This window comes from Balaenoptera musculus, chromosome 12, assembly GCF_009873245.2.
Source record: "Balaenoptera musculus isolate JJ_BM4_2016_0621 chromosome 12, mBalMus1.pri.v3, whole genome shotgun sequence".
Taxonomy (NCBI): Eukaryota; Metazoa; Chordata; class Mammalia; order Artiodactyla; family Balaenopteridae; genus Balaenoptera; species Balaenoptera musculus.
The window spans coordinates 20,959,792-20,978,250 of NC_045796.1; the positions used below are offsets into that span (position 1 = coordinate 20,959,792).

At 37.4% G+C, this 18,459-nt stretch overlaps 1 protein-coding gene across 10 annotated transcripts in view; it reads right to left on the reverse strand.

Moving 5' to 3' along the window:
* Positions 1-18,459, reverse strand: part of UTRN (utrophin) — a 504,261-nt gene that overhangs the window by 243,167 nt on the left and 242,635 nt on the right. For all 10 annotated transcript variants that reach the window (XM_036870974.1, XM_036870970.1, XM_036870976.1 and 7 more), the window contains 2 exons: positions 17,403-17,608; positions 14,535-14,689 (listed from right to left, as the gene is read on the reverse strand). In XM_036870974.1, coding sequence (XP_036726869.1) covers positions 14,535-14,689; positions 17,403-17,608 — 361 coding nt within the window. The remainder of the gene's footprint in view (positions 1-14,534; positions 14,690-17,402; positions 17,609-18,459) is intronic.

Sequence of the window (18,459 nt, forward strand, 5' to 3'; positions counted from 1 at the left end):
CTCCATAATCTATCACTAACTTACTTTTCCAGCTTTACCCTCCTAGTTATTTCCAATAGTTCAGATCAAAGTGGTATGTTCCTTTTTCTCTAGAATATTCTTAATACTATGTCCACATAATTTTATACCCACATAAAAAATGTCCTTCTGACAATCTTCACCTATCAAAGTCCTTCCAATCCTTTAAGGGTTAAAGCTACCTCTTTCAGAACATCTCAGCCCAATTAGGTTTACTTGTCCTGAGTTCATAAAAGGTTCAAAAACCCTCTTCATTCAGAAATTCATCATATGTATCCTGGAAAAGCCCTTAGATTGTGATCTTATTTCACCCTTAAGTTTTACTTTATCTATATCACAGAGATTTCTTGTCTGTCTCCCTGTTCCATAAACTCACTAAGGGCAGAAGCAGTCTTTTGTATCTCCATATTCCTCAGAGACTTTATTATAGCGTTATGATAGTTTTATAGAATAATGAAAATCTTTTTATAATATGCCTTTAAAATTACCTCCCCAACTCCACTTTTCAAGAAGCTACTGACAGAAGTCCTCTACAATACATAGTTTGTAAATCCAGAAAGAAGACAATATAAGAAGCTTAAAAACAAGAAATCCAACAGGCTCTCATGCTAATGGTGAAAGGAGATCTCAGAAAAGAGGGCAATGCACCAAACTGGGTCAGATGAGGGCTGTCTTCACCATTCCAACTGTTATGTTTCTTGTTTTAATTTGACAAAATTAACAAAGGAGACACTCTGACAAAACAATAACTCAAAAGAGGACAAAAACAAATAAACTCCATGAGATCCTAGGAGGAAAGCACAGAGAATCCCCAGGATAATGGCTGTGCAGCAGGCCTGGAAAGCTGTCTCCAGAAGAAATGTCTACAAGAAAAAATATTAGAAGTGATAGACTGCTTAATATGATTGACCTTGTCAATCACCAGGCCACTGGAAAATGTGGGAAGAATTAGCAATAGGTGCAAAGAAAACTAAGCATATAAAAACAAGGCAATTATTAATTTCAGGTAAAATAAACAGAGAAGAAGCAAAATTATAGTAAACTTTAGTGCTTGGTTGTTAATGATGTTTAGACAGGCATAATAATGTCAACATTGAATATCTGCTTCTCTAAAAATTCAATGATAAGATGGTACAGCCACTATGGAAAACAATATGGCAGTTCCTCAAAACCGTAAAAATAGAATTAACATGATCAACAAGGAGAAGAAAAAAGCTACCGCTAGGGAGAGGGACTGTAGTGAGTAGTGAGAGTACCACTCTATTATAAATCTTTCAGTATTTTAAATATTTTTGTAATCATATTCATATATTTAATTTTTTATATTTAGAGGTTATCCACCAGAATTTGGGTGGTTGGTGGTGATGGTGTTTAATCTTCCACCTAACCCTGCCCATATTTTCAATTATTACAATATCAACTGAAGAAAATATTAAGAATAGCCAAATAAAGATTGTGCCAGGGCTTCCCTGGTGGCGCAGTGGTTGAGAATCCGCCTGCCAATGCAGGGGACATGGGTTCGATCCCTGGTCCGGGAAGATCCCACATGCCGCGGAGCAACTAAGCCCGTGCGCCATAACTACTGAGCCTGCACTCTAGAGCCCGCGAGCCACAACTACTGAAGCCCACGTGCCTAGAGCCCGTGCTCCGTAATAAGAGAAGCCACCGTGATGAGAAGCCCGTGCACCGCAACCAAGAGTAGCCCCCGCTCACCACAACTAGAGAAAGCCTGCACACAGCAACGAAGACCCAACACAGCCAAAAATAAAATAAATAAATTTTAAAAAAAAGACCGTGCCAAAAAAGTACTAGAATTAAAGGAGTATACAGGCACAATTAATCAGCCATGAACAGATGATTCTAATTTGAAGAACACTCATATAAAATTTAGTAAAGTGGGCTATTCTTATTTTAAGAACACATATAAAATTTAGTAATTATAAAATTTAGCAAAGTCAAACACGTTCAGCTTACATAATCAATATCCTTTATTCTTAAGAATATTCACACGTACATAACAGGTTATGTGGCAAACAGCTAATGTAGAAACACATCATTATGAATTAGCTCTATTAAACCCTAAGAATGCCAGACTAGGGAAAAGGATGCAAATGTCTAAGAACCTCCCGGGTGAAGGCAGAGATTCCCTCTACTTGAGAGACACTTATAAACTTAGCAAGCGTGAAGGAAGGACCAGGCTAGCAGGGGAGGTGGAAAGCCTAAAGTGATGCTTCAGAGGAAAAGGGAGCTAAGAGAATCATGAGCACCTGACCTTAGACAGTGGTGGTTCCACTGGGTTGGGTAATACCAGCAGCATATTTTGGTGACCGGTGGAACATTCTGAATCCAGAAGCTAGGGCATTTATTGTAAAACTGTCAAATTATCTACTAGTCATCAGTGGGGAAAGAGATTCTCCTTTAAAAGTATTCACTTTGTAGGAAACTGCTAAAAAATAACTTTTAGACAATGGTTAAGAGATGTCTACTTTATTGGTTACTAAAGCAAAAGAATACAGGCTTTGGATCAAGGCAGACATGGCTCCACCACTGACCAGCTGTGAAACCTGGGGCAGTTGCCCACCTCCTCACGCATCATTTTCATCACCCCGAAACTCCACTTGCCACACAAGGTTCTCCATGGTCTGAGTCTTGCTTACCTTTCCAAGTATCATCTCATTACTCCAGGCCTCATGCTACCTACAAAAACGAACCAATTACTAACCCTCAAAGTGGTCACTGTTTCACATCCAGACCTTTACTTTTTCTTTCTTTTACTTTAAATATCCTTCCTCACCCTTCCATCCCCCCACTAAACTTTTTCCTTTCCACCTGGTTAATTTCTACTTACCCTACAGAACTTGGTGCAGATACTTTCCAAACCTATAGTATCTCATTCCATAGCACCCCATAATTTCTCTTATGGTGTCTATTAGCAGGCCATTACTGCTGGAACAACAAATCACCACAAACATAGTGGCTTATAACATTTATCTCTAACCTTGTATATGAATTTGGTGAAATACTGGGAAAGTAATTTTATTTATAGGATGCAAATGTGCAATTTGATAATAAATGTCCTAGGGAATTTTTTAAAATTCACAAATATCTGGTGTCATAGTTTTTTTATCATGATCATAATCAACAACTAAAAATAATGAACATACTGAAAACTAAACTCTATTTACAGCAGTCCGAATTGTCATGTTATTATAATAAATATACATTTTAAAAATGTATAACCATAGGGCTTCCCTGGTGGCGCAGTGGTTGAGAATCTGCCTGCCAATGCAGGGGACACGGGTTCGAGCCCTGGTCTGGGAAGATCCCACATGCCGCGGAGCAACTAGGCCCGTGAGCCACAACTGCTGAGCCTGCGCGTCTGGAGCCCATGCTCCGCAACAAGAGAGGCCGCGACAGTGAGAGGCCCGCGCACCGCGATGAAGAGTGGCCCCCACTTGCCGCAACTAGAGAAAGCCCTCGCACAGAAACGAAGACCCAACACAGCCAAAAATAAATAAAAATAAATAATTTTTTTAAAAAAATGTATAACCATAGTATTTATACTAATTTATAATCTGATTTTTGAAATTAATATAATTTCATATGAAATCTGTAACAGAATATAGCTAAAAGGTATCAGCTCTCCACATCATTCATTTTACTCTTTTTTGAAAAGGCTAGAGTATGGTATACTGGACACGACAAGACACTACAAGAATCTTTTATTTATTTTCAAGGAATTTCACATGACTTATCATAATACCATAAGGCAAAAAGACCACTAAAATTAGATGCTCAGAGGTATGTACACACACTTTATGACACAGGCTAATAAATTACTTTTAATGCCATTTATACACTGCTCTCAGAAGGAAACCACCTAATTTTACCACCTCTGCCATTTACTAGCTATATGCCTTGGGGTAAACCACTTCAAATCTCCAATTTTCTTTTTCCATCCTTAAAATAAAGAGCTTGGACTAGTTGAGTAAAGGGCCCATGTCAGAATCTCTAGGGGTCCTTTTAAAACTACATATTCCATCGTAGAGATTATAAAACCTACTGGAAGAGTTCCTCCATTCTCACTCCAACCCTAGCTTCAAATTCAGCTTCATTAAGAATCACTGCATGTAGGGACTTCCCTGGTGGTCCAGTGGGTAAGACTCCGCACTCCCAATGCAGGGGGTCCAAGTTCAATCCCTGGTTGGGGAACTAGATCCCACATGCGTGCCGCAACTAAGAAGTACATATGCTACACTAAAGATCCTGCATGCCGCAACTAAGACCCAGGGCAGCCTAAATAACAAATAAATAAATATTAAAAAAGAAATCCTTCCTCTAATTAAAAAAAAAAAAAAAAGGATCACTGCATGTAAATGAAACTTTACTGATGGGAATAGATACGTGGTATGCAGACAACAAAGAGGTTGGGAAGCACTAATGTGGAAGATTCATTCCTAAGATCACATCCAGCACTGACCTTACACTAGTCTACGATTCTCAGTGCAGAGTTTCTACCTGGCAGTTCTGGTTGCTACATCTCAAGATCACAACAGAGCTGGAGGAAGTTCTGAGAAATGCAAATGAGAGAGTATAACGGAGGAACACTAGCAAATAAAAAGAAATGATTTTAAGTTCAGGAAATTATGGCTACTAGACAAAGGCAGAGAAGTTTTTTTTTTAAAAAAGTCTTGTAAAACCCACAAATCATAAAGAATAAAGATAGGCTGAAAACCTAAAAGACAGAATTTTTGAAGTTTAGAAGGATAATTTTCGCAAAAAAAATTTTTTACTTCAAACAGAAGAGGCAGGCTATAGAATCCTTTAATGCAAGAAATGGTGCAGACTGAAAGTATAAATAACTTCTCATGAAAGATTTAAAGAATGCATGTGTGGCAGATTTATAATAGTTTATATTAAAGGGAACTGGGATTTTTTAAATGTAAACTCTTATCTTTTAAAGAGATTTCTGTTATAAAAGCAACTATGATAGGCTACAAAATAGCTTATAGTCATTTTGTAGCATTACAAAACATGGCCACCCATATAACTGACTTTTTTAAAATGTTATTTTAAATGTTAAATAATGCTTCATTTTTAAGCTACGAGATATAATATTGTTTAATCAAATGTGCATGTGCTTATAATTGGTCAAAAGAGTGTCTGAACACAAATAGATATGTCTTTTTTTTTTAAGACTTCAATGGAAAAGAGTGTCTTAGCAAACGCACAGATATGTGTTGCTAAATTTTGGTATACTTTAAAGGTGACATTTACAGTTACATGAGATTTAAATATATTTCTCTCTTCTAGAGTGGAAAATAGTAGCATCAGTAGTTTGAGTGGCATGTAAAAAATGTACAGTGAGGGCTTCCCTGGTGGCGCAGTGGTTAAGAATCTGCCTGCCAATGCAGGGGACACGGGTTCGAGCCCTGGTCCGGGAAGATCCCACATGCCGCAGAGCAATTAAGCCCGTATGCCACAACTACTGAGCCTGCGCTCTAGAGCCTGCGAGCCACAACTAATGAAGCCGGCGTGCCACAACTACTGAAGCCCATGCGTCTAGAGCCTGTGCTCCGCAACAAGAGAAGCCACCACAATGAGAGGCCTGCGCAATGCAACGAAGATTAGCCCCCGCTTGCCGCAATTAGAGAAAGCCCATGTGCAGCAAAGACCCAACACAGCCAAAAATAAAATAAATAAAATAAATAATTTTTTTTAAAAAACAAACCAAAAAAACTTACAATGAAACAATTCTTTAAGCTTCCCATTGAGTACCTTCACAAGGTAATTTGTCCTTTGGTGTATAAAGTGTCATTTAGCTAGGAAATATATTAAAGCACACTTTAATGCAGTGGATTTAATGAAGAATTAGTCACTGGAGATATCCCCAACCATCTATGGTACTTTGTGACCAGTCTCTGTTGCATAGAGATTGGGTCATCATCAAGCACTTAAAAATTCACTCCATGGAACTCAAGCAGACTGTTCTAAGCTGCTAATACCACACCACTTGGGAAGCTTAAGAGAGGTAACCACAACCCCGCTATTCAAGACAGAACTCTTCCTGTGTGAGGATTTATCACACCACATCCTATTTCCCTTTTAACTAAGTCACTACCAGATATTTGGTCTTAGCCAACCAATACCGGACCGTAACCCCAATACTGCTCCATACCTTCCCCAATCTACCCCCGAAACCCTTCTTCCATGAAGCCTGGAAACCTATTCTACGATTGGGAGATTCCTCAGATCAATCCTTTCACCCTGTCTTAAGTGAAATTGGTTTCCCTAGTGCCATCAATTTGTCTGCAGACTTTTAATGAAGTTTTTTTCTTTTTTCTCTCAGACCCTATATGCCTCATGATGAACAACTGTTGGAATGAGGGTCCGCCTCCTTCGAATTGCTACTTCCAAGCCGCTGTTCTTCCATCTTCCAGGCAAAATCCTACTCCTTCAAAGCAGAAGACATTTTCCATTATGCTCATATACTGACCTCCAGGTCCATGGTAACTGCACATAGGCTGCTCACTGCCTCAACAGGTAAGTGGAGTCTGAAATCCAACTCAAGATCTGCTTGCCAAGCCATAGGCTCCAGTGAAGGACTGCACCTCCCAGGGAAAGGGACATGATAGACACCATTACGGACTAGTGGCATCCGGTCTCCACTCCCTTACAAATATCTTCCTCTCCCCTGCTCCCTCTCCAACTGACTTTCATCTGCATTCTTCCTACTTGCCTCCAAGTAGATACACATTGCTAAAGAACACCACAACAGGGCTATCTTTCCTTTACATTATTATTATAAATCACAAATAGGCGCCCATCACTGCCCAGCACTAAAGTTCCCCTAGGGAGCTCTCTGTCCCACCCACCTAGATTCTACAACCGATCCTCTTTCTTCAAACTTCTCTCAGTCGCACCTCCAGCCTCACTGAGAGCACGCCTCATGGATCATAAAGAGAGCAGAAGTCATTGCACTGAGAATATGTCATCTTCCCACTACGAAGGCTCCAATCCACATGCATCTATACTCATCATCTCACCATCCTTCCTGTCATAATGGAAAAAGCATCCCAGCTCTTACCAAACTCAATTCTACAGATCTTATCAACGGAAGGACTTCTTTCCTCTTCCTTTGTCACCTCAGTCTGACATCACTCTACTAGATCATTCCCATGAGCATACACACGTTTGATTTCTCATGTCCCATTTTAAAGAAAAGTCATTCACCTCTCTTTAACCTTCATTGCTTTCCAGGTACTACCTAATCTCTCTGCCCCTCTTTACAACAAACTTCTCTGGTGATCTTTCCACAAATCATTTCTATTTCCCCAACTTGATCTCCTTCTCTACTTTCTACCCCATTACTCCCTTGAAATTGCTCTTTTCAAAATCACCAGAATCTCCAAAATGTGGAATTCCAGGAATGGTGTTGTGTCATCTTTTCGAATTTCTCAGCCTAATTAAACACAATGGATCATTCCCTCTTAGAAATATTATCCTCTCTCCATTCCCTCTTAAAAATATTCTCTTCCCTATACTTCTGAGCACCTGGATTTTGTTTCTACTTCATTCGAAGATTTTTCTGAGCCTTTTCTGTTCTCTTTTCCTTTTTTTGCTCCATCACCAAACCCTAGACTCTATGGACTCAATCAAAATCCCTCTTCTCCATCTTTATTCTTTTCCCAGTGATCTCATCCAATCCCACAGATTTAACCTCCACTGTAGATGCTTAGAACTCCCCAGTTCCTATCTGAGCTCTGGAATGTTTGAATTCCAGATTCACGTATCCAATTATCTATTTGACTTGGATATCTAATAGGCATCTCAAATGAGCATGTCAAAATCCGGTTCTTGATTTTTTTCTCCCAGAAACTCCCACAGCCTTTTCCAGTGAATGGTACTACCAGTCATCCTTTCACAAAGTGCCATCTTAGATTGTTTCCACTCCCCCAAATTACATATCTAATCCATCAAACATCTTTTCTACTTCCGAAGTATATCTCAAAGCCATGACCTTCCTTCCACCATTGCTGGCACACAGTATCCCAGGATACCCACCATCTCTCACCTGGACCACAACAATCACTTCTTTACTGGCTGTCCCAATTATTCTCTTACACCCCTAAAATATATTCTCCTCATAAGACTAAGCGAGATTCAATTGAATATTATAAATTAGATAGTGTCATCCCTTGCTTACTGATTCCAATAGCTTTCCATTGTACTTAACAATATCCAAACCCTTTCCCATGTCTTATAAAGTTCAGCATGATGTTGCCTCTGCCTCCCTCTTCTACCACTTCTTAAGCCCCCTTATTCATTATATTTCAACCACATTCTATGCTGTTTCCTGCCTCATGACTTTTACCTTTGCTGTTGACCCTAGAATTTTTTTCAGATGGTTCTTCTTAACCTGAATCAGCTCAAATGCTGCCTTCTGCATTATGCTTTCTAAATTTAGCTGAGCTAAATAATTCCCTCTCTTAGGTAGCACTTCTTTAGTTTCTTTTGCCTCCAAAATCATCATCTATAGTTATGTATTATTTTCTTTTTACTACCTGGCTCTTCCTATGAAAGGTAAGCTTCCTGGGAGGTAGGCACAGGGCATTGTTTATGGCTGAAGCTTCAGGGCTGATCACAGAGCTTGACAAAGATACGGCTAAATAAATAAACATTTAATTAACTAACTCATGGGAAAAAAGAACAAATGAAAGCAAAGACAAAGGCTACAGGCACTGGTCCTTTAGGTTGTTTATTATGGAGTTAAATGCATTAAGAAAATAACTGCTTGCTTGAGCTTGATATGTACAAAATGAAAACATTAGTATTGTTAGGTATGTACCACAAAGACATTATTGGTAAATTTTTTTCAAAGGCAATAAAACAGTAATTGAAATATTAAAACAATATAACAAAAAAGGAAAATAAAGAAGAGTATAATTTTTACACTTTTCTTCTTTACCAGTTTCCTTCCCAGCTCAGAAGGGAAAACTAAAAACAAAATGCTAGCAATGAAAATAAAAGAAACAGGTTGGAAAATAAAGGTAACATTCAGGGAAAGAAGTAAGCTTCGGAGAGGATAAATCAAATTGACTGACCCAAATCTCTGAACCTCATACCAGCGTACAGGCTCAAAGGATATGGCTACCAGTACTTTTCACCTAAGCTCATTAATTTGGGAGTGACAGCTGCTACAACATTCATTTTAAGAGTGCAAAGGATGGGCCAGGTTGATAGGACACAATCCCCATATGAGTATCTCCACTGACCACAGTACAAAGAAATTGGCCAAATCAAACAATGGATAAATGCTGAAGAAGAACATTTCATTTTTATTAGTCAGTTGGGACAATAAACAATCACTGCTGAAAAAGTAATAACAGAAATAATGAAAGTTTCAAAATATACAATAAAAATAACTGGGAAAGCAATCAAAGGCAAATTCAAATTTTTGGAATGTAATGTTTTCAAAATAATCAAGGGCTTCACAAATTCAGTCTTTAGAATACACAATATTTATATAACCCCTTGTAAACTATGTGCATTCCACATGTCCAGCAGGACGTTATTAACAAGTTAATGAACATTAATTAGAAAGACAGTGTCATTTCTAAAGAAGAAAGTTCCTTCACTAGATATATCTGTATTTGTGGCTCTCACATGAAATAAACTTTTAAAAATACTACACCCTTTCTTTCCAGGATGGTTAGACTTCCGCTTAGGCAGAAAAGACTTAAATGCAACGTAAATTCAGCAACTGTGATGATTTTACTAACTGCTATGGTCTGAATGTATCTGTCCTCCTCAAATTCCTATGTTGAAATCTCAGTGCCCAATGCAATGGTATTAGGAGGTCGGTCGGCCTTTGGGAGATGATTAGGTCTTGAGGGCAAAGCCACCATGAATGAGGTTAATGACCTTATAAAAGAGGCCTAAGAAAGCTCTCTTACCCCTTCTGCCACATAGGGAAACGAGAAGTCTGCTACCCGGAAAAGGGTCTTCACCCGACCATGCTGGCACCCTGATCTCGGACTTCCAGCCTCCAGAAGTTTGAGAAGTACATTTCTGTAGTTTCTAAGCCACCCAGTCTGTGGAGTTTGTTACCGAAGACTGAACAGACTAAGACACTAAACAAGAAAATTGCATTTTCTAAAAGTTTCATCTGGTAATAAACATTTAGAATATCTATATTGCACTCAGTAAGTCAGATAACCAATTATTTTCTCATTAACGTAAATAGAGACTATTCAAAATGACTACAGACAAACAATTGACGATGACTAAACCTTCCGCTAATTTAACCATACACAGTACTGTTCAACAGACCAAAGGGCAATGGATTTCTAAGGAAGACATAATATGACAGAGCAGATGATGATAATTTGGGGTAAACTTTTGTTGAGCACATACCGTGTATGAGGAACTTTTATACCTAATTCTTGATCCTAACAATAATCTTACCCATTAGATATGTTTGTTCTCTGCTTTACAACCAAGAAATTGAGATTCAGTGAGTTGAAATAACTTGGTCAAAGTTCACACAGATGTTAAGTGAATAAGTTGGGCTGTTAATCAAGGATTGCCAGATACCACAGCCAATGTGCTTTTCGTCCTGCCTGTACAAACCGAGAAATGCCTAAAAGTAGGCAGCAAAAGATGGCTTCCGAGGGATGGAGGGCAAAGAGAAAAATACATAATAATTAATGATCTATAGGATATTCTTTATAACATAAAGTTATATTGTCTCAGTTCCTTCATAATATTTCAGCATAAATAACTATGTGTGTGTATATGTATGTGTGCAAGTATGTGCGTATGTGTATATACATACACATATACATGAACATATGCACTCCAGGGTTAAAATAACATTTCAGACCCACATGAGGCATCTACACTCTGAAAGTTACTATAAGCCCATTTCAATGATCATTATCTCAATTTGCACTACAAAATTTGTTAACTGGCATTAAGAGATGTAAGAAAAAATTTTCACCAGCAAAAAGAATAGTGGTCAAGATATGTCAATTAGTTTAAAATGTTAGAGATAGACCTGTTGTTTACAGAATCCAAAATACTGGGAGCCAGTTATGTTTAAGAATTAATAATTTTTTGTACATTAGAAAACTATTATTATGAATGTATCTAAACGACATGTTAACCCCAACTACGCCCTGAGGCAGCAAACACATTAATATTTCTGAAGCTAGGAACAAGGCTATTCACACTAAGCGGGATAAATAAAGACCATAATAAATAGCCTCATGTCAATTCAAAGCTTTCTGTTATCAGTGAGTATTGGATTTTGGCGTGGTAGATAAGGGATCGTGAATGGCCAAATGACTTAGTCCAATTGCAATTCAGACAAAACATTTCCTTTGAATGCTGATATTAAATTTCATATATTATACCGCAATAATAGTGTTCCATGTGCAATATAATAACCCTTCACCCCTCCAGAATTTGGCTGACTACAATGTACATTCGGAATACGGCTGGGAGATGAGAGAAAAGCCATGGTGTAAAGGTGCTCCAGGGCCACTACAGCAGGCACAATGGCCATGTACTGGAGAGAGTTACATTTATTCGTAGCAGAGGCCCCCATATCTTTAAGCAGATCTGGTTTCTAAACTCAACACAGGTAAGAACCAGTAAACAGAATCACAAAGATCTGAGAGGTGGGTACACAGAACCGTCATCAGCAATAGCTGAAGTTCTGACAGCAAAGAAGAAAAATAAAGCGATTTTTAAAGAAAGATAAAAGCCCAACTGCACAGTCAAAAAAGGCTTAGATTCCAATCTCAGCTCTGCCCATATGAGCTGTATGATCTTGGGTGTTCCTTAACTTCTCTCTACTTCAGTTTGTTCATCGATATAATGTTGATGAAAATTCTTCCTATCTCCTATGGGTGTTGAGAGAATTAAATAAAATAATGCAAGTGAAGAGGTTAGCACAGAGCCTGACAATTAGGAGATGCCCAATACAATTTATACGCTAAAAACGAAGCACAAAATCTCACAAAACATAGCAGCCTGAAAAAATTCACCACCAATTCTTCACAGCGTGGAGAGCATTGTCATAATTTAGTAAAGAAAAATATCATCTTGGCTCTGCCATGTGCCTTTGAACGTGTCATTTAACTTGTCTGAGGGAGCATTAGAGTAAGCCAAGCATTCTCGATGGAAGAGATACATGGTTCTTGGTGGTGCGAGGTGGCGGAGGGGAGTGGGAAAAATCTACTCTTTTTACGTATAAAGCGTAACTATAAAGTACAGAAACAGATACACAGGATACCCGCAGTATTAAAATGTCCTGTGGGCAAGTATCTGAAAAGGATCCTTAGGCGGGGTGGATAATGTAAAAAAGGTTGAGAAACACCTGTTTAAATGAACTGTAAGGTCAGGTACAGCCCTTATAGTTCCTTAATTCTCTCTTCATAACAATAATGTCAAGAATTCAAAAAATGTTTAATATAGGTTCATGTACTTTGCTAAAGAAGGCAAGGAAAGATTTGTATATTTCAGAAAGATCTTCAATTAAACAGTTAAAAATTGTAAATTCATTGTGTTTAAAAGAGAAAATCCTGGCAATACATAGAAAACCCAGCTATCACTATGATGGGATCCCGTGAGCCACAATTTTGTTGTATTTTCTCTGCTTTATAGATAATAATATACCTAAATCATGTCTAAATATTAACATGTTTACTTATTTCCCCTAAAACACAGAAAGAAAATAGAATAAAGACAACGATTTGTAACTACCATAAAACTGGAACACTGTGGTTGTCTTAGCTATGATAAATGAAAGATCACCCTGGAATATAATTCATCTTTAATTGCCTCTTCCATCTAATCTAACCACTGCAGTAGGCTGTCTTAAAATATTTACAAAGTAAAAGCAAAAAAAGAACTGGAGTTGCTAAATAAAGCTGGCCACACATTCCTAAGTGATCAATGTTTCTGGTATTGTTTACAATAAAAACAAAGTCATAATTCTTACAGATAGAATTTGTGGAAACACATAGATAAAGTATGCTTAAGGACTATCTCTCTTAATGTTAAGGCTGGGTTTTTTAACTGAGATATAATTGACATACAACACTGTATTAGCTTTAGGTGTACAACAATGATTTGATATATGTATATATTGCAAAATGATTAGCACAGTAAATTTAGTTAATATCCATCACTACACATGGTTACACATTTTTCTTGTGATAACTTTTAAGATTTAGTGACTTTCAAATACACAATACAGTATTGTTAACTATAATCACCATGCTGTATCTTACATCCCCAGAACTTATCTTGTAACTAGAAATTTGTACTTTAAAGCTGTTTTTAATTCCTCCTCTTCCCTGCCTTAGTTTTGGGATTCTTACTTTATCCAAATTACCTGTTACAACAAGAGAAAAGCACTTGTACTAAAATGCTAGCAAGACCAATATTATAACTATATTCTGCTTTAAACACTTTTAAGTTTTGTATTTGCTATCCTTGTCTTTATTTTCTCCAGAATCCTAGGGATATGCAGTGACACATTCATGTTCATATACTGACTCATAATTCTTTTGAGTTTCCCAAAATTTACATTAGAGATTCTAACTAAAAATGACATTCTAAAAATGTACAAAATACCTCCATATCAAACCGTTACTAAATACTTGTCCATACTTTATTACCAGTAATATATATCATAACGTGTTCTGATATTATCCATTTTATTCACTGCAAAATAAATGTGGTTTTGATATCAAGTTAGCTTTCAGGCAGTTGCATCTGAATGTTCAAGATGTGTGAAACCATAATTTCATTTAGACACAGGTATTCACAGTACTATGCAGGAAGCAAACACTTTTTTACTGATGATGAATATAAATATGCAATCTTAAAGAGATGCTAACCATTGTTTACAGTGCCTCAAATTCTAGATGCTCAAGTGACAGAAAAATTTCTCTTATAAACACGTATGCTATTTTAGACTGTTCCAAATATACTGATGAGACAGAATAACGAAAAGAAAAGATAATAAGTTAGTTGAAGGCCAACATACACTTAGTATACTTCAGGAGTCTAGTGTGGATCCGTGTGTTCTCAGCCAAAACCGAGGACGACCTGACCAAATAGCATACTGTTTTAATTACCGTTAGAGATAATATTACCCTGATGCCTCTGTAATACCTAAGTGTTCCTTATCATCAGAGTACTACAAAATGTACTCTAGGCAATGCCAAGAGGCATAAGAAAATCAGAACACATAAAATGATCACGGGCAAGGTTTAGACTCATTCAAGGAAAAATTCCATTGCAGAAATTCAAGTACCTAATGTATAAATATACACTCTGTACTAAGTGTGATAATACTAACTCAGTACAGCATAAACATTTAAAAATAATAATAAAATATGTGACCTGTTCCACACGCTTCCATGAGAAAGTCAAAGCAATCAAATTCTCAACTTGACAACATACATACATACATATACCTGCCAGGGCCTTAGCATTACCTTTGTTTTAGATTGATCCATGATGTTTTCAAGTACTCCGTGGTTTCCTTCACATTCCTCGTGTCATCACTGCCATATTCCTCCAGCAGTTTCTGCAGGACGTTGTCGAATGCCATTACGATACCAGCACCAGGAGCCAGTTCTTGAAGCAACATCTAAGGTGTAATTTCAGATGTAATTGTTAGACTGGATCACTCAATAACAAGTATGACCAAAACACTGGTCCTCCCGGTAGGTTTTAATATGTTATAGACACAGATATCAAAAGAAGGAAACAAATTATAAAACAAACTCTTGTAAGCTCAAACAAAAATAATTCTGGAAGTGAAAAGTGATCAGGTACATAGCAGATAACATTAAAAGATTACTGTCTTTTCTTCTTTGATATGTTTTACTTCCTCAAACCAGTTGTCTTCTTTCATTCCTACTGCTATATCTGATCCTTACAGGAACATGTATCTTATAGGAATGAACTTACTATAGAGTTAGTTCCTCTATATGTGCTTGAAGATATGGAAACGGCAACAACATGGAAGTCTTCTTGTTCCTGGATCACTGTGTATCACTGTTTACAAAGTTAACTGCTTGGGTGGATCCAGTAGCTAAGCAAGGTTTACTGAGAGTTGCTTGAATAAACTAAATTGATGCTGTATGTCCAAAGGCATTGGTTCCTTGATAAATTTTTTTCCACCTCTGAGAGCTCTTGTATCAAGATACTCCCCATGAAATCTAAATGACAAATGAATGTTCTTAAAATGATTTTTGTAGCGACTAGCAGAAAAATCCACCCTAAAGTTCCAGAATAGAACTACGCTGCTGATTAGAAAAGAATATTCTTTTTGAACTATGGTTTTCTCCAGGTATATGCCCAGTAGTGGGATTGCTGGGTCATATGGTAGCTCTATTTTTAGTTTTTTAAGGAACCTCCATACTGTTCTCCATAGTGGTTGTATCAATTTACATTCCCACCAACAGTGCAGGAGGGTTCCATTTTCACCACACCCTTTCCAGCATTTATTGTTTCTAGATGTTTTGATAATGGCCATTCTGACCCGTGTGAGGTGATACCTCAGATGAATGGATAAAGAAAATGTGGCACATATATACAACGGAATATTACTCAGCCATAGAAAGAAATGAAATTGAGTTATTTGTAGTGAGGTGGATTGACCTAGAGTCTGTCATACAGAGTGAAGTAAGTCAGAAAGAGAAAAACAAATACCGTATGCTAATGCATACATATGAAATCTAAAAATAAAAATGGTACAGGGCTTCCCTGGTGGTGCAGTGGTTAAGATTCCACCTGCCAATGCAGGGGACATGGGTTCCAGCCCTGGTCCGGGAAGATCCCACACGCCACCAAGCAACTAAGCCCGTGTGCCACAACTACTGAGCCTGCGCTCTAGAGCCCGTGAGTCACAACTACTGAAGCTCGCGCGCCTAGAGCCCATGCTCCACAAGAGAAGCCACCGCAATGAGAAGCCCGCGCACCGCAACGAAGAGTACCCCCGCTCGCCACAACTAGAGAAAGCCCGCGAGCAGCAACAAAGACCCAACACAGCCCAAAGTTAATTAATTAATTAATTTTTAAAAAATGGTACTGATGAACCTAGTGGCAGGGCAGGAATAAAGACGTAGACATAGAGAATGGACTTGAGGACATGGAGGGGGAGGGGGAAGCTGGGGCGAAGTGAGAGTATTCATCGACATACATACACTACCAAATGTAAAATAGATAGCTAGTGGGAAGCAGCAGCATAGCACAGGGAGATCAGCTCGGCACTTTGCGATGACCTAGAGGGGTGGGATAGGGAGGATGGGAGGGAGGCTCAAGAGGGAGGGGATATGGGGATATATGTGTGCATATGGCTGATTCACTGTGTTGCACAACAGAAACTAACACAGTATTGCGAAGCAATTATACTCCAATAAGGATGTATTAAAAAAAAAAGAAAAGAATATTCTGAATATGATGACTGAAACATTGATATCACTTTTAACTGTATTCCTCTGGTTAAGTGTCCAGGGGCTTTGCTGATTATTACTTTTGAGTCATTTGGTGAAGACAAATCAGCAGATAGCATAAACACAGAGAATGATCCAGGAAACCAGGATACCTGGCCACTTGCTTTTTAAGTTGTAACCATGGAAAGTCTACATGTCTGAAGAATAAAAACACTCTCTGAGACTTTTCCCATATACCCTTTATTATATTCTTCACAAGCGTACACTTTCATTTAGGCTATCTGAAGGGTAAATAAATGTTACACCGAAGTATAACCTAACAACCATAACCACCAACTCAAGAATATTTTCTATGATTGTAGAGATTTAAAACAGCACTTTAAAAATACCATAAGTGTTCAATATCATCAACTCTATAATCAAACTAATCACAAAAAAGGTACCTGCTATGATGATATTGATAAAATGGTTTGGTTATAAAGGTATTAAAAGAAACTAAACTTACTTAATACTTGATTTGTTCACTACAGTAGCCCTCAAATGAAAGTCTCAGGAGATTTCATAAATAAAAAAAATACCTTCAGGGTAGATATGGAAGGGAACAAAAGGAGGGTTCCTGGGATCCTGAAAATGTTTTCTTTCTAGATGCTGGTTCATGGGTAAGTTCCATTTGCAAAAAGTCAGTGAGCTATAAATCTAGGATACATGTACATTTCTATTTGTTATGCCTCCAGAAATTTTTCAAAAACCTTCCTCGTCAAATTCTTTCTATAAATTTCAGTGTACATTCTAAGCACTTGGGAAAACATTATGACAAGGGTCCTAAAAATTACAGTTAGCAACAGAACAAAACAAGCACATCCCACAAAGTGATAATGCCAGAAAGTATCTAATGAGTCTTACTTGATTATCAGAAATTTGTTTGATAAGCGGATCCCTTCGAGCTTGTTGAAGAATATAGAGGCGAGCCTCGTATTTTCTCATGAGCTCCTCCATCTCTTCCCTGTGGTCATCCCACTGAAGACTGTCAATAATCATGTCCTCCAGCCGCTGCTGTCGTAACTCCACACCATGCTGGGTGCTATCCCACTGGTTCTTGACCTTTTCCACTGGAGGAGGCATTATATATATTTTTTAAAATCCCAGAAAGTAACTATCAGGAAAGGGAAGAAATACCTGATACCAAATTCATCACAAATAAGGTTATATATAGAAAAGAGAAAGGAGGCAAAATGGTACATACATTTTAAAGGAATTTTATTATGTCTGCCACACTGTATGACTGATATATTTCTGAAACCATCCTTGAAGAAAAAATCTTGAATTAAACTCTATTTTAAATGCATTAAAATATCTCACAATAAAAATACTATTATAAACTGACAAGCCGAAAATTATAAAGAAAATAAATTCCTACCTAATTTATATTTACAGAACTTGAAGAAGGTAGATTTTAGCAGTACATTATGAGAGAACTTTATGACCAAAGATATAGTCACTTGTCATCCTCTAAGGAAATGCTCTAAGGTAGTATTGATTTTAAAAGAAAATAAAATACTTAAGAATACTTTTCACATTTGTTTTACTGTAGCATAATACCTCTCTAAAAGGAAGTGTTTTTATATATTCAAGAGAAGCGCTAAAAGTAAATTAGATTCAAGTTCTAGGTACCCAGCAGTTTTTTATTATAAAAAAAATCCATATTGGCTCTTTTCCTCTCTCTTTTTTATTGTTTCTATTTCTCTTTCTTTCATTCTCTCTTTCTGTCTCTTTCTCTTTTCCTTTTCTCTCCCCTACTTTCTTTCCTCTTGTATTTTTAACATGTGTCAAGGAAAAAGAGATCTAAGGAAACTTAAACTTTTGATTAATTACTTCAGGGGCAATTCATGATTTGAACTGAAGTACTAGTAAGCAATAACTTTAAATATCTTCAACAACTCATTCGTAATAAGTAGGTAGA